General features: G+C 46.6%; 1 protein-coding gene across 7 annotated transcripts in view; it reads right to left on the minus strand.

The window, feature by feature from the left end:
* Positions 1-22,661, minus strand: part of LOC109905862 (roundabout homolog 1) — a 524,894-nt gene that overhangs the window by 76,932 nt on the left and 425,301 nt on the right. For 5 of the 7 annotated variants that reach the window (XM_031795451.1, XM_031795447.1, XM_031795452.1 and 2 more), the window contains 6 exons: positions 13,552-13,560; positions 12,377-12,501; positions 10,073-10,244; positions 6,512-6,717; positions 1,238-1,319; positions 785-950 (listed from right to left, as the gene is read on the minus strand). In XM_031795451.1, the coding sequence (XP_031651311.1) occupies positions 785-950; positions 1,238-1,319; positions 6,512-6,717; positions 10,073-10,244; positions 12,377-12,501; positions 13,552-13,560 (760 nt within the window). The remainder of the gene's footprint in view (positions 1-784; positions 951-1,237; positions 1,320-6,511; positions 6,718-10,072; positions 10,245-12,376; positions 12,502-13,551; positions 13,561-22,661) is intronic. The other 2 variants (XM_031795449.1, XM_031795450.1) reach the window with 1 other exon arrangement.

Below are 22,661 nucleotides of genomic sequence, written 5' to 3' on the forward strand. Positions count from 1 at the left end.
ACACACTCAGACTGTAGGCATTGTAGATATACGGTAGTAAATTAGTGGTCTAAGGGCACACAACTAATGGAGATCTATAATAAACCCCAGGAAGAGTAGCTGCTGCCTTGGCAGGAACTAATGGAGATCTATAATAAACCCCAGGAAGAGTAGCTGCTGCCTTGGCAGGAACTAATGTGGATCTATAATAAACCCCAGGAAGAGTAGCTGCTGCCTTGGCAGGAACTAATGGGGATCTATAATAAACCCCAGGAAGAGTAGCTGCTGCCTTGGCAGGAACTAATGGAGATCTATAATAAACCCCAGGAAGAGTAGCTGCTGCCTTGGCAGGAACTAATGGGGATCTATAATAAACCCCAGGAAGAGTAGCTGCTGCCTTGGCAGGAACTAATGGAGATCTATAATAAACCCCAGGAAGAGTAGCTGCTGCCTTGGCAGGAACTAATGGGGGATCTATAATAAACCCCAGGAAGAGTAGCTGCTGCCTTGGCAGGAACTAATGGAGATCTATAATAAACCCCAGGAAGAGTAGCTGCTTCCTTGTCAGGAACTAATGGGGATCTATAATAAACCCCAGGAAGAGTAGCTGCTGCCTTGGCAGGAACTAATGGGGGATCTATAATAAATCCCAGGAAGAGTAGCTGCTGCCTTGGCAGGAACTAATGGGGATCCATGATAAACCCCAGAAAGAGTAGCTGCTGCCTTGGCAGAAACTAATGGGGATCCTTAATAATTGCAAATACTCTGTGACATCACTTTATTTACTTTGGTCCTATCCTCTTACCTGAAGGCCTCTATGATGTAGGAGGTGGGCGTGGCTCCTGTGAGGTTGGGCTTCCAAGACAGGGTGACAGAGGTGCGGGTGACATCAGTGACCTCAGGTTTGGAGGGGGCACTGGGGATCAGGTTGGGGTCAGTGGGTCTGGCCGGCAGCACTGGAACACCAAACTCTGAAAATGAGGAGAGAGGAGAGTATCATGAGATGTTTAAATCTAAATGAATACTTTATCAGTAATGCCTGACTATGGAAATGTCTCTCACATGAAGGCATACTAAGCACATTCACAAACACACAGACTCGCGCACACCTTCACATGCACACTCCCTGTGGTGGTGCCAATATTGTGAAATTCCAAACACAACAACAACAACAAAAAATTACATTCTGAATGTGTTTCATTCAATGTCATTATGGAATGAAGCCACAGTGACAGTAGGCAGCAGCACACTGGCTTACCTTGAACCTCCAGGTAGGCTTTCCACGAGGCCTCGCCACTGGGAGTGGAGGCGATGCATGTGTAGATTCCTGTGTCACCCATCTGTAAGACAGAAGAAAAGAGGACAGGAAATAGAGAGGAGAGAGGGACTAGATTAGTGATCACTCTGGGTTCTATCTGGTCATGGTCTGTCATCAGTGAAATAGGACTAAAATAGTGCTGCTTCCTCCCCATCCTCCCTCTCTCTCTCTCTCTCTCTCTCTCTCTCTCTCCCTCTCTCTCTCCCTCTCTCTCTCTCTCTCTCCCTCTCTCTCTCCCTCTCTCCCTCTCTCTCTCTCTCCCTCTCTCTCTCTCTCTCTCTCTCTCTCTCTCTCTCTCTCCCTCTATCCCTCTCTCCCTCCCCCTCTCTCTCTCTCTCTCTCTCTCTCTCTCAATTCAATTCAATGGCTTTATTGGCATGGGATTGCCAAAGCAAGTGAGGTAGATAATATATAAAGTGAGTATATAAAGTGAAATAAACAATAAAAATTAACAGTAAACATTATACATACAGAAGTTTCAAAACAATAAAGACATTACAAATGTCATATTATATATATACAGTGTTTTAACAATGTACAAATAGTAAAGGACACAAGATAAAATAAATAAGCATAAATATGGGTTGTATTTACAATGGTGTGTGTTCTTCACTGGTTGCCCTTTTCTTGTGGCAACAGGTCACAAATATTGCTGCTTTGATGGCACACTGTGGAATTTCACCCAGTAGATATGGGAGTTTATCAAAATTGGATTTGTTTTTCGAATTCTTTGTGGATCTGTGTAGTCTGAGGGAAATATGTCTCTCTAATATGGTCATACATTGGGCAGGAGGTTAGGAAGTGCAGCTCAGTTTCCACCTCATTTTGTGGGCAGTGAGCACATAGCCTGTCTTCTCTTGAGAGCCATGTCTGCCTACGGCGGCCTTTCTCAATAGCAAGGCTATGCTCACTGTACATAGTCTGTACATAGTCAAAGCTTTCCTTAAGTTTGGGTCAGTCACAGTGGTCAGGTATTCTGTCACTGTGTACTCTGTCTAGTTTGCTCTGTTTTTTTGTTAATTCTTTCCAATGTGTCAAGTAATTATCTTTTTGTTTTCTCATGATTTGGTTGGTTCTAATTGTGCTGCTGTCCTGGGGCTCTGTAGGGTGTGTTTGTGTTTATGAACAGAGCCCCAGGACCAGCTTGCTTAGGGGACTCTTCTCCAGGTTCATCTCTCTGTAGGTGATGGCTTTGTTGTGGAAGGTTTGGGAATCGCTTCCTTTTAAGTGGTTATAGCTCTTTTCTGGATTTTGATAATTAGTGGGTATCGGCCTAATTCTGCTCTGCATGCATTATTTGGTGTTCTACGTTGTACACGGAGGATATTTTTGCAGAATTCTGCGTGCAGAGTCTCAATTTGGTGTTTGTCCCATTTTGTGAAGTCTTGGTTGGTGAGCGGACCCCAGACCTCACAACCATAAAGGGCAATGGGCTCTATGACTGATTCAAGTATTTTTAGCCAAATCCTAATTGGTATGTTGAAATTTATGTTCCTTTTGATGGCATAGAATGCCCTTCTTGCCTTGTCTCTCAGATCATTCACAGCTTAGTGGAAGTTACCTGTGGCGCTGATGTTTAGGCCAAGGTATGTATCGTTTTTTGTGTGCTCTAGGGCAACAGTGTCTAGATGGAATTTGTATTTGTGGTCCTGGTGACTGGACCTTTTTTGGAACACCATTATTTTGGTCTTACTGAGATTTACTGTTAGGGCCCAGGTCTGACAGAATCTGTGCATAAGATCTAGGTGCTGCTGTAGGCCCTCCTTGGTTGGTGACAGAAGCACCAGATCATCAGCAAACAGCAGACATTTGACTTCGGATTCTAGTAGGGTGAGGCCGGGTGCTGCAGACTTTTCTAGTGCCCGCGCCAATCCGTTGATATATATGTTGAAGAGGGTGGGGCTTAAGCTACATCCCTGTCTCACCCAACGACCCTGTGTGAAGAAATGTGTGTTTTTTGCCAATTTTAACCGCACACTTGTTGTTTGTGTACATGGATTTTATAATGTCGTATGTTTTACCCCCAACACCACTTTCCATCAGTTTGTATAGCAGACCCTCATGCCAAATTGAGTCGAAGGCTTTTTTGAAATCAACAAAGCATGAGAAGACTTTGCCTTTGTTTTGGTTTGTTTGGTTGTCAATTAGGGTGTGCAGGGTGAATACATGGTCTGTTGTACTATAATTTGGTAAAAAGCCAATTTGCATTTGCTCAGTACATTGTTTTCATTGAGGAAATGTACGAGTCTGCTGTTAATGATAATGCAGAGGATTTTCCCAAGGCTACTGTTGACGCATATTCCACAGTAGTTATTGGGGTCAAATTTTGTCTCCACTTTTGTGGATTGGGCTGATCAGTCCTTGGTTCCAAATTTTTGGGAAGATGCCAGAGCTAAGGATGATGTTAAAGAGTTTTAGTATAGCCAATTGGAATTTGTTGTCTGTATATTTGATCATTTCATTGAGGATGCCATCAACACCACAGGCCTCTCTCTCTCTCTCTCTCTCTCCGCTTCTCTCTGCTCATTGACATGCTGGTGTGGTTCCTAGCAGCCAGCCGTCAGTGCCTGGTTATCTCACTATTACCTCTCCCTCTAGAAAGTGGAAAAGCAGCTGGGATGGCCAAGTGGCAGGATTGTACCAGTCAAATTGGAAAGATTTCCACAAGAGCACAGACTAATTGGAGACCTCCTCTCCTCTCCCCCTCCGTATCCCCCTCCCCTCATCTCCCCATCCCCCCAGGGACAGGACTGCTTTACAGAACAGATGCGGTGACACTCTCTAGTGGTGTGTGAGAGAGGGAGTGTGGGTCTCAGTGTGTGAGAGAGGGAGTGTGTGTCTCAGTGTGTGAGAGAGGGAGTGTATGTGTCCTGTAAAATGCCTCCAGGTAGGGTCCATCTTAAGTTCAACCTGACAGGTAAGACAGAACAAACTCCTTAAAAATACATTAAATCCTCATCACAAAACTAATAGCTATACTAATTGCTATACTAATAGCTAAACTAATAGCTATACTAATAGCTATACTAATAGCTAAACTAATAGCTAAACTAATAGCTATACTAATAGCTATACTAATAGCTAAACTAATAGCTAAACTAATAGCTATACTAATATCTTTCCTAATAGCTATACTAATAGCATTACTAATAGCTATACTAATAGCTATACTAATATCTAAGCTAATAGCTAAACTAATACCTATATTAATAGCTAAACTAATAGCTAAGCTAATAACTATACTAATAGCTAAGCTAATAGCTAAACTAATAGCTAAAGTAATAGCTATACTAATACCTAAGCTAATAGCTAATATACATACACACCCACATGCCGGTACAATGGGTTATGTGATTCATATTCCTAGTCTTGTTTAATGTATCTCTAGATGTAGGTTGTTTAGAATCGTGTAAATTGTTAATATTCATCTATGCATGAGATGTCATCTAGTAACATCCCTATGATATTGATGTGTACAAGTCCATACCATATACTAATAGCTAAGCTAATAGCTAAACTAATATCTAAGCTAATAGCTAAACTAATATCTAAGCTAATAGCTATACTAATATCTAAGCTAATAGCTAAACTAATACCTATATTAATAGCTAAACTAATAGCTAAGCTAATAACTATACTAATAGCTAAGCTAATAGCTAAACTAATAGCTAAAGTAATAGCTATACTAATAGCTATACTAATATCTAAGCTAATAGCTAAGCTAATAACTATACTAATAGCTAAGCTAATAGCTAAACTAATAGCTACAGTAATAGCTATACTAATAGCTATACTAATAGGTATACTAATGTTACATCAATGAGAAGAAAAAACCTCACACGTCAAAGACACTGTAAAACATAAATGACATGTTCATGTAAATTGCTTTAGGTAAGGTTTGGGTCGAAAACACATCACACTGTTGTCCATTCACCACAGCCCTGTCACCACACAAAGCACGCCTGCAGTCATCACTACACACACACAGACATCGCAACAGTCTGACGAGAACTCGGACCCCTTGACGCCTCCATCTGGAGAACGCGTCGGCACCCCCCTCGTCTCTCCCTGAGAGTGTGTTCTGCTACACTCAACTCCCTGTCACACTCAGAGGGTTGAGTGACAGGACAAGAGTGTGTGTGACCTAGAAGACTCCACTTCAAAATCCCTGACAGCTGATTGACAGCTCACTGAGGAGAGGAGAGGGCTGGCTGGGCGCTAGGAGGGAACTGATCACATGCTTTATTTACTGATCGAGCATCGGGAGTTATCCTGCCAGCCAGCCAGTCAGCCAGTCAGCCAGCCAGCCAGCCAGCCAGCCAGCCGTATAGACGGGTAACAGGACAGCTGTGAAGTTGATTTGGGGGAATGCGTTATTAATGTCTCGGCCAGTCAGCCAGCCAGCCAGCCAGCCAGCCGTATTGACAGGTATACAGGACAGCTGTGAAGTTGATTTGGGGGAATGCGTTATTAATGTCTCGGCTAATGGAAGAGCTTTAATTGGAAATGTAAACATGTGACGGAGGTCAATAGTCTTCAAATAGTCAAACTGTCCTGCAAATAGAAAGAGAATTCTTAGGATAATGGGGGATATGATTTGACAGCCAACTGCCTCAGTAAGATATTCCATGTGAGCTGGTACACTACAGTAGACCTACATGTTGCTCTGTAGATCAGACAGTCCTGTAGTATAAAGGCTTCATACACAGTCCGCCTGCAGTTTGATGTATTTTCTCAATACTAGTACTCTGAACCAAAAAATGAATGAATACATTGTTTTATGTTTATGCTTTGAAAAACTTGGAGAGAAAAGCTCCCATGTGTTTATACAGTGACAATTAGAGTTTATTTGTGTGTGTGTGTATATGTTTGAGTGTGTTTAAATGTGTACGTGTGTGTCAGTGTGAGTGTGTATATGTTTGAGTGTGTTTAAATGTCTGTTTGTGTCAATTTGTGTGTGTGCACATGTTTGAGTGTGTTTAAATGTGTGTGTGTCAGTGTGTGTGTGTGTATATGTTTGAGTGTGTTTACATGTGGGCGTGTGTGTGTATATGTTTGAGTGTGTTTAAATGTGTGTGTGTGTCAGTGTGTGTGTATGTGTGTGTATATGTTTGAGTGTGTTTAAATGTGTGTGTGTGTCAGTGTATGTGTCTGTGTATGTTTGAGTGTCTTTAAATGTGTGTGTGTGTGCCAGTGTGTGCGTGTGTGTGTTACCTTGGCGTAGCGGATCTGCAGTGCGCCCGTGTCCAGCTGTTTGACCCGGGAGTCATGAGTGGACACCAACACACCATCCTTCCTCCACAGGAGGGTGGGGGTGGGGTTACCCGTTGCTAGGCAACTCAGGACCACCGTCCCATCCACAGACACTGTCTGATTGGTTGGACCCTGGCGGACAACTGGAGGTGGGCGATCCGACACAACTAGAGAGAGAAAAAGAGAGAGCAAGAGAGAGCGAGAGAGAGAGAGAGAGCGAGAGAGAGAGAGAGAGGGAGAGGGAGAGGGAGAGGGAGGAGAGAGAGAGAGAGAGAGACATGGAGACAGGGGGAGTTAGAGACTGTGTGAATAAGAGGGAGAGAATATAATTGAGATGTTTGGGATGAGTTGGACTGCAGAGTGAAGGAAAAGCAGCCAACAAGTGCTCAGCATATGTGGAAACTCCTTCAAGACTGTTGGAAAAGCATTCCAGGTGAAGCTGGCTGAGAGAATGCCAAGAGTGTGCAAAGCTGTCATCAAGCCAAAGGGTGGCTACTTTGAAGAATCTCAAATATAAAATATATTTGGATTTGTTTAACACTTGGTTATTACATGATTACGTGTCATTTCATAGTTTTGATGTCTTCACTATTATTCTCCAACATAGAAAATAATAAAAATAAAGAAAAACTGTTGAATGAGTAGGTGTGTCCAAACTTTTTGACTGGTACTGTATAAGGTTGAATATAGAAAGAGCGAAAGCACATAAAAATGAATAATATTGAGTGAAATTGAAGAAAAGAGAAGAAAAGGAAAGGTGTGCAGAGAAACACACAAAAGGCAGAGAAGAGCGAGAAAGTCACAAACACAAGGCAGCTGTGTGGTATTTGAAGAGAGTGAAGGTAGCGAAGGTAGATGGAGAGAGAGAGACAGAGACAATGAAATCCAATTTTCACAACTGGAAGTGATTTTCTAATCATTCAGCAGCAGGAGTTGACCTTAGCCAAACAAATGTGGTGTAATTAAAATAGAACAGGCTACGAAACAAGTCCTCTTCCTGCAGCTCCAGACTCCTGGTTGCCAGTGGAGACATGGACACCTACAGCCCCCCCAGAACATGGGAAAAAAAACTTTTAAATACCTAGCAGACAAAGTTCTTACCGTAGAGAATTTTCCCTCCCTCCTCCTCATCCTCCCCCTCATCCTTCTCTCTGGGCGCTCACCAGTCGACACACACAGATTTAATTAAATGTGCTTCATTAAATCTCCATTATGTAGATTACCACTGAAGCTTTTATCATTAATGATGTTAATACTGCTATTGATAACCAATTTTGCCAGCGCTGCTGATTTAGTCAGAAGCATGAGGTTGTTTAGTTCAACGACAGGCACTTAAATGAACAGCAAATCCATTATAAAATGGGACACACATACGCCTGTATATTTACACACACACATGCAGTGTAGTATATTACATGGGAGACTGGCTCTTTGGTGCTGGTGCTGGTGTAATTACTAAAACATTGCCACTGTGACCTGTAATTACCAGATCTGCCCGGGGAGAAGAAGAGGTCTGCTCCTTTAATAACTCCTTCTACCATCTAACAGGCCCTGCCAAACCACAGAGAGAGGGCGAGGGGGAGAGAGAGGGGGGGGGGGGAGAGAGAGGGGGAGAGAGAGAGGGAGTGGGGGGGAGAGAGAGAGGGGGAGAGAGAGAGAGGGGAGAGAGAGAGGGGGAGAGAGAGAGGGAGTGGGGGGGGGAGAGAGAGAGGGGGGAGAGAGAGAGGGGGGAGGGGGAGAGGGGGAGAGAGAGAGGGGGGGGGAGAGGGGGAGAGAGAGGGGGGAGAGAGAGAGGGGGAGAGAGAGAGGGGGGGGGGGAGAGGGGGGAGAGAGAGGGGGGAGAGAGAGAGGGAGAGAGAGAGAGGGGGGAGAGAGAGAGGGGGAGAGAGAGAGGGGGAGGGGGAGAGAGGGCGAGGGGGAGAGAGAGAGAGAGAGAGGGGAGAGAGAGGGCGAGGGGGGAGAGAGAGAGGGGGGAGAGGGGAGGGGAGAGGGCGAGGGGGAGAGAGAGAGAGGGGGGAGAGAGAGAGGGGGAGAGAGGGCGAGGGGGAGAGAGAGAGAGGGGGGAGAGAGAGGGCGAGGGGGGGAGAGAGAGAGAGGGGGGAGGAGAGAGAGGGGGAGAGAGAGAGGGAGGGGGGGAGGGGGAGAGAGAGAGAGGTGGGAGAGAGATGGGGGGGGGAGAGAGGGCGAGGGGGAGAGAGAGAGGGGGGAGAGAGAGGGCAAGGGGGAGAGAGAGAGAGGGGAGAGAGAGAGAGGGGGAGAGAGAGGGCGAGGGGGAGAGAGGGCGAGGGGGAAAGAGAGAGAGAGGGGGAGAGAGAGAGAGGGAGGGGGGGAGAGGGGGAGAGAGAGAGAGGAGGGAGAGAGAGGGAGAGAGAGGGGGGGGAGAGAGAGGGCGAGGGGGAGAGAGAGAGAGGGGGAGAGAGAGGGCGAGGGGGAGGAGAGAGAGGAGAGGGGAGAGAGAGAGAGAGGGGGGAGAGAGAGGGCGAGGGGGAGAGAGAGAGAGGGGGGAGAGACAGAGGGGGAGAGAGAGAGGGAGGGGGGGGGGGGAGAGAGAGAGGGGGGAGAGAGAGGGTGAGGGGGAGAGAGAGAGAGAGGGGGGAGAGAGAGAGGGAGGGGGGGGAGAGGGGGAGAGAGAGAGAGGGGGGGAGGGGGAGAGAGAGAGAGGGGGGGGAGATGGAGTGCAAAGGAGAGAGAGGGGGGAGAGAGAGAGGGGGAGAGGGAGAGGGGGGATGAGAGCGAGAGCAGGCCCAGCCACAAAGGTCAAGGGAGGAGGTGCTAAATAAAGAGGCCTGTCTGGAGAGAGAAGATTGAACCTAGGTGAGAGGTGTCTGGTTAGAGAGAGTTGAATCTAGGTGAGAGGATTCTGGTTAGAGAGATTGAACCTAGGTGAGAGTTAAACAAAATTGTAGTCACCGGAGAGACTGAGTAAGTCACTAAGTCACTCTGGGACTAGAGCCAAGGTCACTAGAGCCAAGGTCACTACACTACCAGGCTGGCTGCATTGACTGAGTGATTAGAGGTCTGAACCAGGTCTCACCACAAAGTCAGATCCCTCCACCAGCAGGCTAGTCTGTTAATGAGAGGAGACTCCCAGAGGAGGCCCCAGCCAACGTGAATGTTACACTGCCAGGAGCCAACAGCCCAGAGCCAAGATGCAAGCCAGGCTCCTGGAGAAGACGAGGCACCACACAGTCTCCACCTCTGACAGGAGCACAGTCTGGCCAAAACTCTACAGACCTCAATACTTACATTAGACACTTAAATATAGCACAAGTATATTATTATGTATTTATTCAAATCCCTACATGTCTATGTGCCATGGTGTGACAATACCACCAATATGTATCCAAGATCTAATTCTGGGAGTCCCTGATTGCCGGAACCCCTCCTACTGAAGACTAGGCCATTCATTTTGTAACAATTATTTTCACAACTTGTCTCAAGAATACTCCATGATAATCAAAACCACATTTCTTTCACTGCAATTTTTGTTCTCTGTGATTGGCTCTCTGGGCCGTCACTCACCGTCAGTGACCTCCAGCAGGGCCTTGGTGATGACAGAGCCAGCGATGTTGAGGGCCTGGCAGCTGTAGTAGCCCACGTCTGAGCGCTCTGCATCTGTGATAGTAAGGTCCCCCGTCTGGGAGACAGAGACGCGGCTAGAGGGCTGGGGGGGCTGGTAGGAGAAGAGCAGGTTCTAGAGGGTGGAGAGGAGTGAAGACAGGACAGATGAATACAGAGAAGAGAGCAGACATATATAGACATATATAGACATATATAGGGTTGGCGCCCCCCCTTGGGTTGTGCCGTGGAGGAGATCTTTGTGGGCTATACTCGGCCTTGTCTCAGGATGGTAAGTTGGTGGTTGAAGTTATCCCTCTAGTGGTGTGGGGGCTGTGCTTTGGCAAAGTGGGTGGGGTTATATCCTTCCTGTTTTCCTGTTTGGGTATCATCGGATGGGGTCACAGTGTCTCCTGACCCCTCCTGTCTCAGCCTCCAGTATTTATGCTGCAGTAGTTTATGTGTCGGGGGGCTAGGGTCAGTCTGTTATATCTGGAGTACTTCTCCTTTCTTATCCGGTGTCCTTTGTGAATTTAAGTATGCTCTCTCTAATTCTCTCTCTCTCTCTTTCTGTGAGCACCCGAGCCCTAGGACCATGCCTCGGGACTACCTGGCATGATGACTCCTTGCTGTCCCCAGTCCACCTGACCGTGCTGCTGCTCCAGTTTCAACTGTTCTGCATGCGGCTATGGAATCCTGACCTGTTCACCGGACGTGCTACTTGTCCCAGACCTGCTGTTTTCAACTCTCTAGAGACAGCAGGAGCGGTAGAGATACTCTTAATGATCGGCTATGAAAAGCCAACTGACATTTACTCCTGAGGTGCTGACTTGCTGCATCCTCGACAACTACTGTGATTATTATTATTTGACCATGCTGGTCATTTATGAACATTTAAACATCTTGGCTATGTTCTGTTATAATCTCCACCCGGCACAGCCAGATGAGGACTGGCCACCCCTCATAGCCTGGTTCCTCTTTAGGTTTCTTCCTAGGTTTTGGCCTTTCTAGGGAGTTTTTCCTAGCAACCGTGCTTCTACACCTGCATTGCTTGCTGTATGGGGTTTTAGGCTGGGTTTCTGTACAGCACTTTGAGATATCAGCTGATGTACGAAGGACTATATAAATAAATTTGATTTGATTTGATTTGATTAGCTAGAGAAGAGTTAAGACAGGTAGACAGAGAAGAGAGAAGACAGATATAGACAGAGAAGAGAGAAGACAGATATACACAGAGAAGAGAGAAGAGAGAAGACATATAGACAGAGGCGAGAGAAGACAGGTATAGACAGAGAAGAGAGAAGACAGGACAGATATTGACAGAGAAGAGAGAAGACAGGGCAGATAAAGAGAGAAGAGAGAAGACAGGGCAGATATAGACAGAGAAGAGAGAAGACAGGGCAGATGTAGACAGAGAATAGAGAAGACAGGGCAGATGTAGACAGAGAAGAGAGAAGACAGGACATATATAGACAGAGAAGAGAAAATAGAGAAGACAGGGCAGATATAGACAGTGAAGAGAGAAGACAGGGCAGATATAGACAGAGAAGAGAAAATAGAGAAGACAGGGCAGATATAGACAGAGAAGAGAGAAGACAGGGCAGATATAGACAGAGAAGAGAGAAGACAGGGCAGATAGACAGAGAAGAGAGAAGACAGGGCAGATATAAAGAGAGAAGACAGGGCAGATATAGACAGATCAGATATAGACAGAGAAGTGAGAAGACAGGGCAGATATAAAGAGAGAAGACAGGGCAGATAGACAGAGAAGAGAGAAGACAGGGCAGATATAGACAGATCAGATATAGACAGAGGAGAGAGAAGACAGGGCAGATATAGACAGAGAAGACAGGGCAGATATAGACAGATCAGATATAGACAGAGAAGAGAGAAGACAGGGCAGATATAGACAGATCAGATATAGACAGAGAAGAGAGGAGACAGGGCAGATATAGACAGAGAAGAGAGGAGACAGGGCAGATATAGACAGATCAGATATAGACAGTAGGCTATGGAAGACCATAAGGGTAGTAGAATGGAATGGTCCAATTGGAGCATCAGTTTGAAGGTCAGTGATGTTCACTGATTTTATGGCTGGTTTTATAGGTGTAATCATAAAATGTATATAAATCATATAGGACTATCATAAAAAATAATGAAGACTATGATTTACTACTTATTTGTATTTAATTTTTGTTCCATAAGCATTCCTCAACATGTGCTCATTTTGGGTTCCTGGTGTACTGTAGGTCCCCCAGAACCTCTTACCTGGCTGCCCTCTCTCTGCCAGAAGATAGCAGGTTGAGGGTTTCCTGTTGCCTCACACTGGAAGGTGACGGTCCTCCCCACTGCCACCACCTGGTTCCTGGGCCGCACCACAAACACAGGGGGCACTAGGGGACAGGCAGCGGGCTGTTAACTAACACACTGACACAGCATCGCATAATAACATCAGACAGTGATATTAGACATTACAGTTTCATTTGAATGGAAAACAAAGGAATTTGAATGTAACAGTTATGGTCTCTGTATTTAAATGAGCCTTGGATAAGGATTCAGGCGGTCTCTGTTTAGAGTATACTTTGGGCGTTGCTGGTGCGTGGACGGAAGATTATTCAAAACTGAAAGTCAGGCCATTCCATAATGCAGGCTGTGTAGTGTATATATTAACAGTTTAATGAATAGAGAAAACAGGAGTGTGAACCCCTGTGGGTGTCTGCATTAGCATGGGCAAGGACACAGACCAAAAACATTTACATGGAAATGGGGGATAAATGAGCCATCTGTCCAAGCTGACACCCTCCAATAGGAGCATCCAGGACCAGGCCCAGCCAGGATGCATATCCATGCATCTTAATGACAAACTGTTTCAGAGTGAAGCGCTATGTCACCGCCCAATGTCACACACAGAGCCCTGCAGTGACACCGGGCCTCACTGTGCTAATAGGCCTGTGTGGAGGGACACAGCCTGAATGCTGAGGGCCACCGGCTGGGCGATTTACACCTTCATCTCAGAGGACAGCGGGTGCGTACGCCTGGAGAATACAGTATTACTACGCCCCAGACATCTTAACGCTGATACGGGCCAGGTATCACATACATAAAAGCAATCTGCAGCCTGTCACTCCGCATACAGACACAATTTGTCCACAGGTAAGATGGGATATTTGGTAATGCATAAAGCAACACAACAAGGTGGGGGGGGGGGGGGGGGGGGGTAGTATAATGAAATGATTTGGTTTTACCTTGAATTACTCAGACCATAGAGCAGATTGTTACCCATTAATGTCCTTTTGTCACTGTTGCCCGTGACAACTGAAACATGAGTGCTGATTGGTGGGAGGAGGGTGATGGGAGGAGGATGGAGGGGGTGGTGCTGTGACAGCTTCCTGTTTCTGTCATGGCGTCAGGGTGAATAGGTGACAGGAAACATTTCAACTTACCAGACACAACTAAAAGGAAACAGAAAGACAACAGAACAACACACAAGGCAAAAGATGAATAAATAAATCAAAAACAACACCATGAAATACAATAACATGATTAGGAAGGAAGGCAAACAATAGGATTTCCATGGGTAAAAATAATCATGTCATTGTTACTGAATGAATATGAGACATGTGGGGCCAGTCCAGCGGGAACTGAAGCACATTGATGACTCATTACATATGTCCAAATCATGCAGAAAACCAATGAATAGCAACAACAAACACGTAGTACATCCATAGACTTCCAACAGTATTCTCTGCATGACGTTGTTCCAAGACTCAGTGTTTACCCATGTTTCCTCAAGAGCACATATTAAAAGAAACATCAACAACTAAACAAATACATCACTTTAAGAAAAACAAAACAGGTTGAAAAGTGTTTATTCTCCAACCAGGTTGAAAGAAGATGAAGGTGAGCCTCTCCTCTCCTCTCCTCTCCTCTCCTCTCCTCTCCTCTCCTCTCCTCTCCTCTCCTCTCCTCTCCTCTCCTCTCCTCTCCTCTCCTCTCCTCTCCTCTATCTCTTGACTAATGAGGTTTTAGTCTCCTGAGGACCAGCCCCTCTCCAACCTCTAAGGGTACAGCCTTGCATATGGACCACCATGCCATAAAACCACAAGGTGAATGTTAACTGTCACTCTCTGGCCATAAATCTTCCCCAGCCAATCAGTCACCTTATCTAATCTGTCTGCCTCAACGGCTCCCACAGAAACATAAACGCTGTCACTCAGAGTAATGACCCTCCCCTCGCCCCTCCCCCCAATTATCACAGACTTTAAATGCAGATAAGGCTCACTTCAAAAGGTGTGTATCTGTGTGTCGTACCAAGAAGAAATCTCTCTCTCTCTCTCTCTCTCTCTCTCTCTCACACACACACGCACGCACGCACAAACACACACACACACACAACTCCCCACACACACACCTCCCCACACACACACCTCCCTACAGACACCTCCCCACACCAACCTACCTACACCAACATCCCTACAGACCCATCCCCACAGACACCTCTCTACAGACACCTCTCTACAGACACCTCCCTACAGACACCTCCTTCCAGACACCTCCCTACAGACACCTCCCTACAGACACCTCCTTACAGACACCTCTTTACAGACACCTCATTACAGACACCTCCTTACAGACATCTCCCTACAGACACCTCCCTACAGACACCTCCTTACATACACCCCCCTACAGACACCTCCCTACAGACACCTCCTTACAGACACCTCTTTACAGACACCTCATTACAGACACCTCCTTACAGACACCTCCCCACAGACACCTCTCTACAGACACCTCCTTACATACACCCCCCTACAGACACCTCCCTACAGACACCTCCTTACAGACACCTCTTTACAGACACCTCATTACAGACACCTCCTTACAGACACCTCCCCACAGACACCTCTCTACAGACACCTCCTTACATACACCCCCCTACAGACACCTCCCTACAGACCTCTCCCTACAGACATCTCCCTACAAACATCTCCCTACACCAACCTCCCTACAGGCACCTCCCTACAGACACCTCCCTACAGACACCTCCCTACAGACACCTCCTTACAGATACCTCTCTACAGACACCTCCCTACAGACACCTCCCCACACCAACCTACCTACACCAACATCCCTACAGACCCATCCCCACAGACTCCTCTCTACAGACACCTCTCTACAGACACCTCTCTACAGACACCTCCCTACAGACACCTCCCTACAGACACCTCCCTACAGACACCTCCTTACAGACACCTCTCTACAGACACCTCCCTACAGACACCTCCCTACAGCCACCTCCCTTCAGACACCTCCCCACAGACACCTCTCTACAGACACCTCCTTACAGATACCTCTCTACAGACACCTCCCTACAGACACTTCCCTACAGACACCTCCTTACAGATATCTCTCTACAGACACCTCCCTACAGACACCTCCTTACAGACACCTCCCTACAGACACCTCCCTATAGACACCTCCATACAGACACCTCCCTACAGACATCTCCCTACACCAATCTCCCTACAGACAACTCCCTACACCAACCTCCCTACAGACATCTCCCTACAGACACCTCCCTACAGATACCTCTCTACAGACATCTCCCTACACCAACCTCCCCATAGACATCTCCCTACACCAACCTCCCTACAAACACCTCCCTACAGACATCTCCCTACAGACACCTCCCTACAAACACCTCTCTACAGACACCTCCCTATAGACAACTCCCTACAGACACCTCCTTACAGACACCTCCCTACACATCCCTCCCTACATACACACTTCCATTCATGTGTATTTAAGCCTTTAACGAGGCAACCCTACCTCTGACATGCTGCTGTGATCACAGTGGTGGACCTTGGAACCTGTGGGGAGAGGTCATCTCTAAACCTGTCCGGAACCTGGGGAGAGGTCAGCTCTAAACCTGTCTGTAACCTGGGGGGAGAGGTCAGCTCTAAACCTGTCTGTAACCTGGGGGGAGAGGTCAGCTCTAAACCTGTCTGTAACCTGGGGGGAGAGGTCAGCTCTAAACCTGTCTGTAACCTGGGGGGAGAGGTCAGCTCTAAACCTGGCTGGAACCTGGGGGGAGAGGTCAGCTCTAAACCTGTATGGGACCTGGGGGGAGAGGTCAGCTCTAAACCTGTCTGGAACCTGGGGGGAGAGGTCAGCTCTAAACCTGTCTGGAATCTGGGGGGAGAGGTCAGCTCTAAACCTGTCTGGGTCCAGCGCTGGGGCTGGACTGTATGTGTGTTTGTTTCTGTGTCAGGCTCTATCTGTGATCTTATCAGAGGGAGCGGGGGGACCATGTAGCCCTCTGCCCACTGGGGGGTCTTCTGTGTGCCAGGGACCCTGCAGAGTGGTTCATAGGGACTAGAGCAAGGCTGTTGCCGTTCATTAGATCATATTAGCACTGGGAGAGAAATGCATGCTAAGGCTTTAGTCTGGTTCATCGGAGCTCCCATTGTGTCTGTTAGCATGTGTTATAAACTCAGCAAAAAATATATTTTCAGCAAACTTAACATGTGTAAATATCTGTATGAACATAACAAGATTCAACAACTGAGGCATAAACTGAACAAGTTCCACAGACATGTGACTAACAGAAATTGAAGAATGTGTCCCTGAACAAAAGTAACAGTCAGTATCTGGTGTGGCCACCAGCTGCATTAAGTACTGCAGTGCATCTCCTCCTCATGGACTGCACCAGACTTGCCAGTTCTTGCTGTGAGATGTTACCCCACTCTTCCACCAAGGCACCTGCAAGTTCCCAGAACATTTTGGGGGGAATGGCCCTAGCCCTCACCCTCAGATCCAACAGGTCCCAGACGTGCTCAATGGGATTGAGATCCGGGCTCTTCGCTGGCCATGGCAGAACACTGACATTCCTGTCTTGCAGGAAATCACACACAGAACGAGCAGTATGGCTGGTGGCATTGTCATGCTGGAGGGCCATGTCAGGATGAGCCTGCAGGAAGGGTACCACATCAGGGAGGAGGATGTCTTCCCTGTAACGCACAGCGTTGAGATTGCCTGCAATGACAACAAGCTCAGCCTCATGATGCTGTGACACACCATCCCAGACCATGACGGACCCTCCACCTCCAAGTCGATCCCGCTCCAGAGTACAGGCCTCGGTGTAACGCTCATTCCTTCGTCGATAAACGCGAATCGGACCATCACCTCTGGTGAGACAAAACCGCGACTCGTCAGTGAAGAGCACTTTTTGCCAGGGGTTTGTGCCCATAGGTGACGTTGTTGCCGGTGATGTCTAGTGAGGACCTGCCTTACAACAGGCCTACAAACCCTCCGTCCAGGCTCTCTCAGCCTATTGCGGACAGTCTGAGCACTGATGGAAGGATTGTGTGTTCCTGGTGTAACTCGGGCAGTTGTTGTTGCCATCGTCTACCTGTCCCACAGGTGTAATGTTCGGATGTACCGATCCTGTGCAGGTGCTGTTACACGTGGTCTGCCACTGCGAGGGCGATCAGCTGTCCATCCGGTCTCCCTGTAGCGCTGTCTTAGGCATCTCACAGTACGGACATTGCAATTTATTGCCCTGGCCACATCTGCAGTCCTCATGCCTCCTTGCAGAATGTCTAAGGCACATTCACGCAGATGAGCAGGGACCCTGGTCATCTTTCTTTTCTGTTTTTAAGCTAGTAGAAAGGCCTCTTTAGTGTCCTACATTTTCATTACTGTGACCTTAATTGCCTAACGTCAGTAAGCTGTTAGTGTCTTAACGACCGTTCCACAGGTGCATGTTCATGAATTGTTTATGGTTCATTGAACAAGCATGGGAAACAGTGTTTAAACCCTTTACAATGAAGATCTGTGAAGTTATTTGGATTTTCACAAATTATCTTTGAAAGACAGGGTCCTGAAAAAGGGACATTTCTTTTTTTGGTGAGTTTATATATGTGTGTGTGTGTTTGTATGTGTATGTGTGTGTATGTGTGTGTATGTGTGTGTGTGTGTGTGTGTGTGTGTGTGTGTGTGTGTGTGTGTGTGTGTGTGTGTGTGTGTGTGTGTGTCTGTGTTAGCGTGTGTGAAGATCTGTAAACGATTTTGCTAGCCGATTTTTCTAGCCGATTAGACCTGTCCTAATCCTCCACAACAAGGCCATAAGCATGCTGTATGTACATTGGCAGGCTGTATGTACATTGGCAGGCTGTATGTACATTGGTAGGCTGTATGTACATTGGTAGGCTGTATGTACATTGGTAGGCTGTATGTACATTGGTAGGCTGTATGTACATTGGCAGGCTGTATGTACATTGGTAGGCTGTATGTACATTGGTAGGCTGTATGTACATTGGCAGGCTGTATGTACATTGGTAGGCTGTATGTACATTGGCAGGCTGTATGTACATTGGCAGGCTGTATGTACATTGGCAGGCTGTATGTACATTGGCAGGCTGTATGTACATTGGCAGGCTGTATGTACATTGGCAGGCTGTATGTACATTGGCAGGCTGTATGTACATTGGCAGGCTGTATGTACATTGGCAGGCTGTATGTACATTGGCAGGCTGTATGTACATTGGTAGGCTGTATGTACATTGGTTGGCTGTATGTACATTGGCAGGCTGTATGTGCATTGGCAGGCTGTATGTACATTGGCAGGCTGTATGTGCATTGGCAGGCTGTATGTACATTGGTCGGCTGTATGTACATTGGCAGGCTGTATGTACATTGGCAGGCTGTATGTACATTGGCAGGCTGTATGTGCATTGGCAGGCTGTATGTACATTGGCAGGCTGTATGTACATTGGCAGGCTGTATGTACATTGGTCGGCTGTATGTACATTGGCAGGCTGTATGTACATTGGCAGGCTGTAACCATCACAAGGCTGTACAGGATTATTATGGAAAACATAAATGAATCCTTCTATTTGGTTACATTTGTAACATGATAAAGATTGATATGCTGTTGATATTTATATGTAGGAGATGTGGAAAGCGGCAATACAAGTCCTGAATGTGTGTGGCCTGGCTTCTAACAGCTTATTCTGGGTCTAATGTATAGTACCCTTCATGACTGACTACAGAGGGCTTCCTTGATTAATATGACAACAGCTAATGAAGTGAAGGCTCTGCTGTGCACATTGGAGTGGCTAGATGATGTAGGTTCCCTTGCTAACTCTCTCCAGTTGTTTAGGCAGCGCTTGTATTTTTCATTCCAGTCCCTTTCCATGGGTTATTAGTCAAACCACTCTAGGGGCTTCCATTCCAGTCCCTTTCCATGGGTTGTTAGTCAAACCACTCTAGGGGCTTCCATTCCAGTCCCTTTCCATGGGTTGTTAGTCAAACCACTCTAGGGGCTTTCATTCCAGTCCCTTTCCATGGGTTATTAGTCAAACCACTCTAGGGGCTTCCATTCCTTTCCAGTCCCTAACCATGGGTTATTAGTCAAACCACTCTAGGGGCTTCCACTCCTTTCCAGTCCCTAACCATGGGTTATTAGTCACACCACTCTAGGGGCTTCCTTTCCAGTCCCTATCCATGGGTTATTAGTCAAACCACTCTAGGGGCTTCCATTCCAGTCCCTTTCCATAGGTTATTAGTCAAACCACTCTAGGGGCTTCCACTCCTTTCCAGTCACCATCCATGGGTTTTTAGTCACACCACTCTAGGGGCTTCCACTCCAGTCCCTTTCCATGGGTTATTAGTAAAACCACTCTAGGAGCTTCCATTCCAGTCCCTTTCCATGGGTTATTAGTCAAACCACTCTAGGGGCTTCCATTCCAGTCCCTTTCCATGTGTTATTAGTCAAACCACTCTAGGGGCTTCCATTCCAGTCCCTTTCCATGGGTTATTAGTCAAACCACTCTAGGGGCTTCCATTCCAGTCCCTTTCCATGGGTTATTAGTCAAACCACTCTAGGGGCTTCCATTCCAGTCCCTTTCCATGTGTTATTAGTCAAACCACTCTAGGGGCTTCCATTCCAGTCCCTTTCCATGCGTTATTAGTCAAACCACTCTAGGGGCTTCCATTCCAGCCCCTTTCCATGCGTTATTAGTCAAACCACTCTAGGGGCTTCCATTCCAGTCCCTTTCCATGCGTTATTAGTCAAACCACTCTAGGGGCTTCCACTCCACAAATACATCACAAGTTATGGCAAAATGACCAGCGGAGGGAAGCCCATTGCTTCCCTGCATTAATTTACTGGTTATTAATATATTCCCAATATATTCCTAATATATATTCCCAGGATGTCTGTAGTTTTATATCACCTTTATTTTACCAAGCCCATGATGTGGCCATTCATGTGTTTCTTACGTCAATAAATTGAATATTTGACTTAACGTGTTTATAAGTTCAGAGGAGGTGTTACAGACAGGCAAACACATGTGAAAACAATAATTCACTGATTAAGTTAGTAATGAGAGCAGAGCAGTGAGAAAGAAAAATATCCCCTGGCACACGGTACAATGCTGACATTGTTCACTGAGGATCTGGCCATGAGAGTTGTGAAGAACAAAAACACTATCTGTCCATTCTGGAATGAATGAGCCAAACAAACCAGCATATCACTATTTTAAGATTTCACTTTAGAGTCATGATAAATGAGTATAATACTTTTGATTCAACCAAAAACGATTCAAATGAATATACTGTTCACATAACATATTGTAATCAATAAAATATCGAATCATGTTTCCAGCTACAGGTCGCAATACTGTGACGCTGTGAACTTTCCTTCTAGATCCAAGCCCGATCTAAACCCGATCCAAGCCCGATCTAAACCCGATCCAAGCACGATACAAGAACTTAAATGGGGCTTCAGTACCCTCATCTGGGAGTTACTGGCAGAGCTTTGAATTCTTAGAATATGACATTAATTCCACATAGGAGCAGAATATCTCATTTACCCCAGTGTAATACACCATCTGAGCCAACAATTCACTACCACTGAAATTACATTAAACCAGTGGCAACTGTCTAAGAAATCTTACTCAATGCATTAGCAGCCTTCATGTCCTGAATGTTTTTGTAAATAAACATGTTATTTGTGCCTTAATCTCTCCCTTTGGGTTCCTTCCCTCCTTCCTGTCATCCCCTGTGATCTGACAAGACACTCATAATAATTTTTTAATCGATAACACATATGACAGATCAGTCATTTAATGTGCTTGCTCTCCTGACAAGCATCAGACCGGAAGCAAATATGACATGATGAAATCCTCTCTCCTTCTCCTTCTCCCTCTCCCTCTCCCCATCCCCATCCCCCTCCTCATCTAAACGCTTCCTTTAGTTATTAAGCGGCACAAAGTCTTTGATGATGCACTCTATATACTGTGAGATGCCCCACCTCATCCTTCATGCTTCCTCTAATACAGGGTCTCACCTCATCCCTCATGCTTCCTCTAATACAGGGTCTCACCTCATCCTGCATGCTTCCTCTAATACAGGGTCTCACCTCATCCCTCATGCTTCCTCTAATACAGGGTCTCACCTCATCCCTCATGCTTCCTCTAATACAGGGTCTCACCTCATCCCTCATGCTTCCTCTAATACAGGCATAGCATGGGTGATGAGACACTGCTGTTCATTAATACATTTTTTGGGGAAAATGGGTCAAATTCAGTAACATCCTGTTTTTCTCTAGCCTGATCCTGTAATTCTGGATGGTGGGTTTGGGACAGAATGTATTGTGGTTCTTACTTTTAACCCTGCTGTTAAGTCACAGGCACAGCTCCTGGTAGGAACATTAACAAACATCAATGCTGTTCTCTTTAATTAGCTAGGCCTTCATCAGCCTTCATCAGCGCAAGAAGGAAAGTCAACCAGAGAGGTGGATATATTGATGAAGTTATTGATGGATGTCAGTGTTGTGTTCGAGACCAGGTAAAGCGAGACCGATTCAAGACCAAGACCGGAGCAAATTGAGTCAGAGTCAATACCAAGACAAGATTGGGGGGGAGACCGAGTCAAGACCGGGACCAGAGGGGGACAGTTGGACACCGGGAAGGGGACAAGGCATCTTAGACCGAGTCAAGATCGAGACTGGGAGGGGGACAGGGCGTATGAGTCCGAGTGGTGTGGGGGCTGTGCTTTGGCAAAGTGGGTGGGGTTATATCCTTCCTGTTTGGCCCTGTCCGGGGGTGTCCTCGGATGGGGCCACAGTGTCTCCTGACCCCTCCTGTCTCAGCCTCCAGTATTTATGCTGCAGTAGTTTATGTGTCGGGGGGCTGGGGTCAGTTTGTTATATCTGGAGTACTTCTCCTGTCCTATTCGGTGTCCTGTGTGAATCTAAGTGTGCGTTCTCTAATTCTCTCCTTCTCTCTTTCTTTCTCTCTCTCGGAGGACCTGAGCCCTAGGACCATGCCCCAGGACTACCTGACATGATGACTCCTTGCTGTCCCCAGTCCACCTGGCCATGCTGCTGTTCCAGTTTCAACTGACCTGAGCCCTAGGACCATGCCCCAGGACTACCTGACATGATGACTCCTTGCTGTCCCCAGTCTACCTGGCCATGCTGCTGCTCCAGTTTCAACTTCCACCTGACTGTGCTGCTGCTCTAGTTTCAACTGTTCTGCCTTATTAT

Source organism: Oncorhynchus kisutch, linkage group LG18, assembly GCF_002021735.2.
Source record: "Oncorhynchus kisutch isolate 150728-3 linkage group LG18, Okis_V2, whole genome shotgun sequence".
Classification (NCBI taxonomy): Eukaryota; Metazoa; Chordata; class Actinopteri; order Salmoniformes; family Salmonidae; genus Oncorhynchus; species Oncorhynchus kisutch.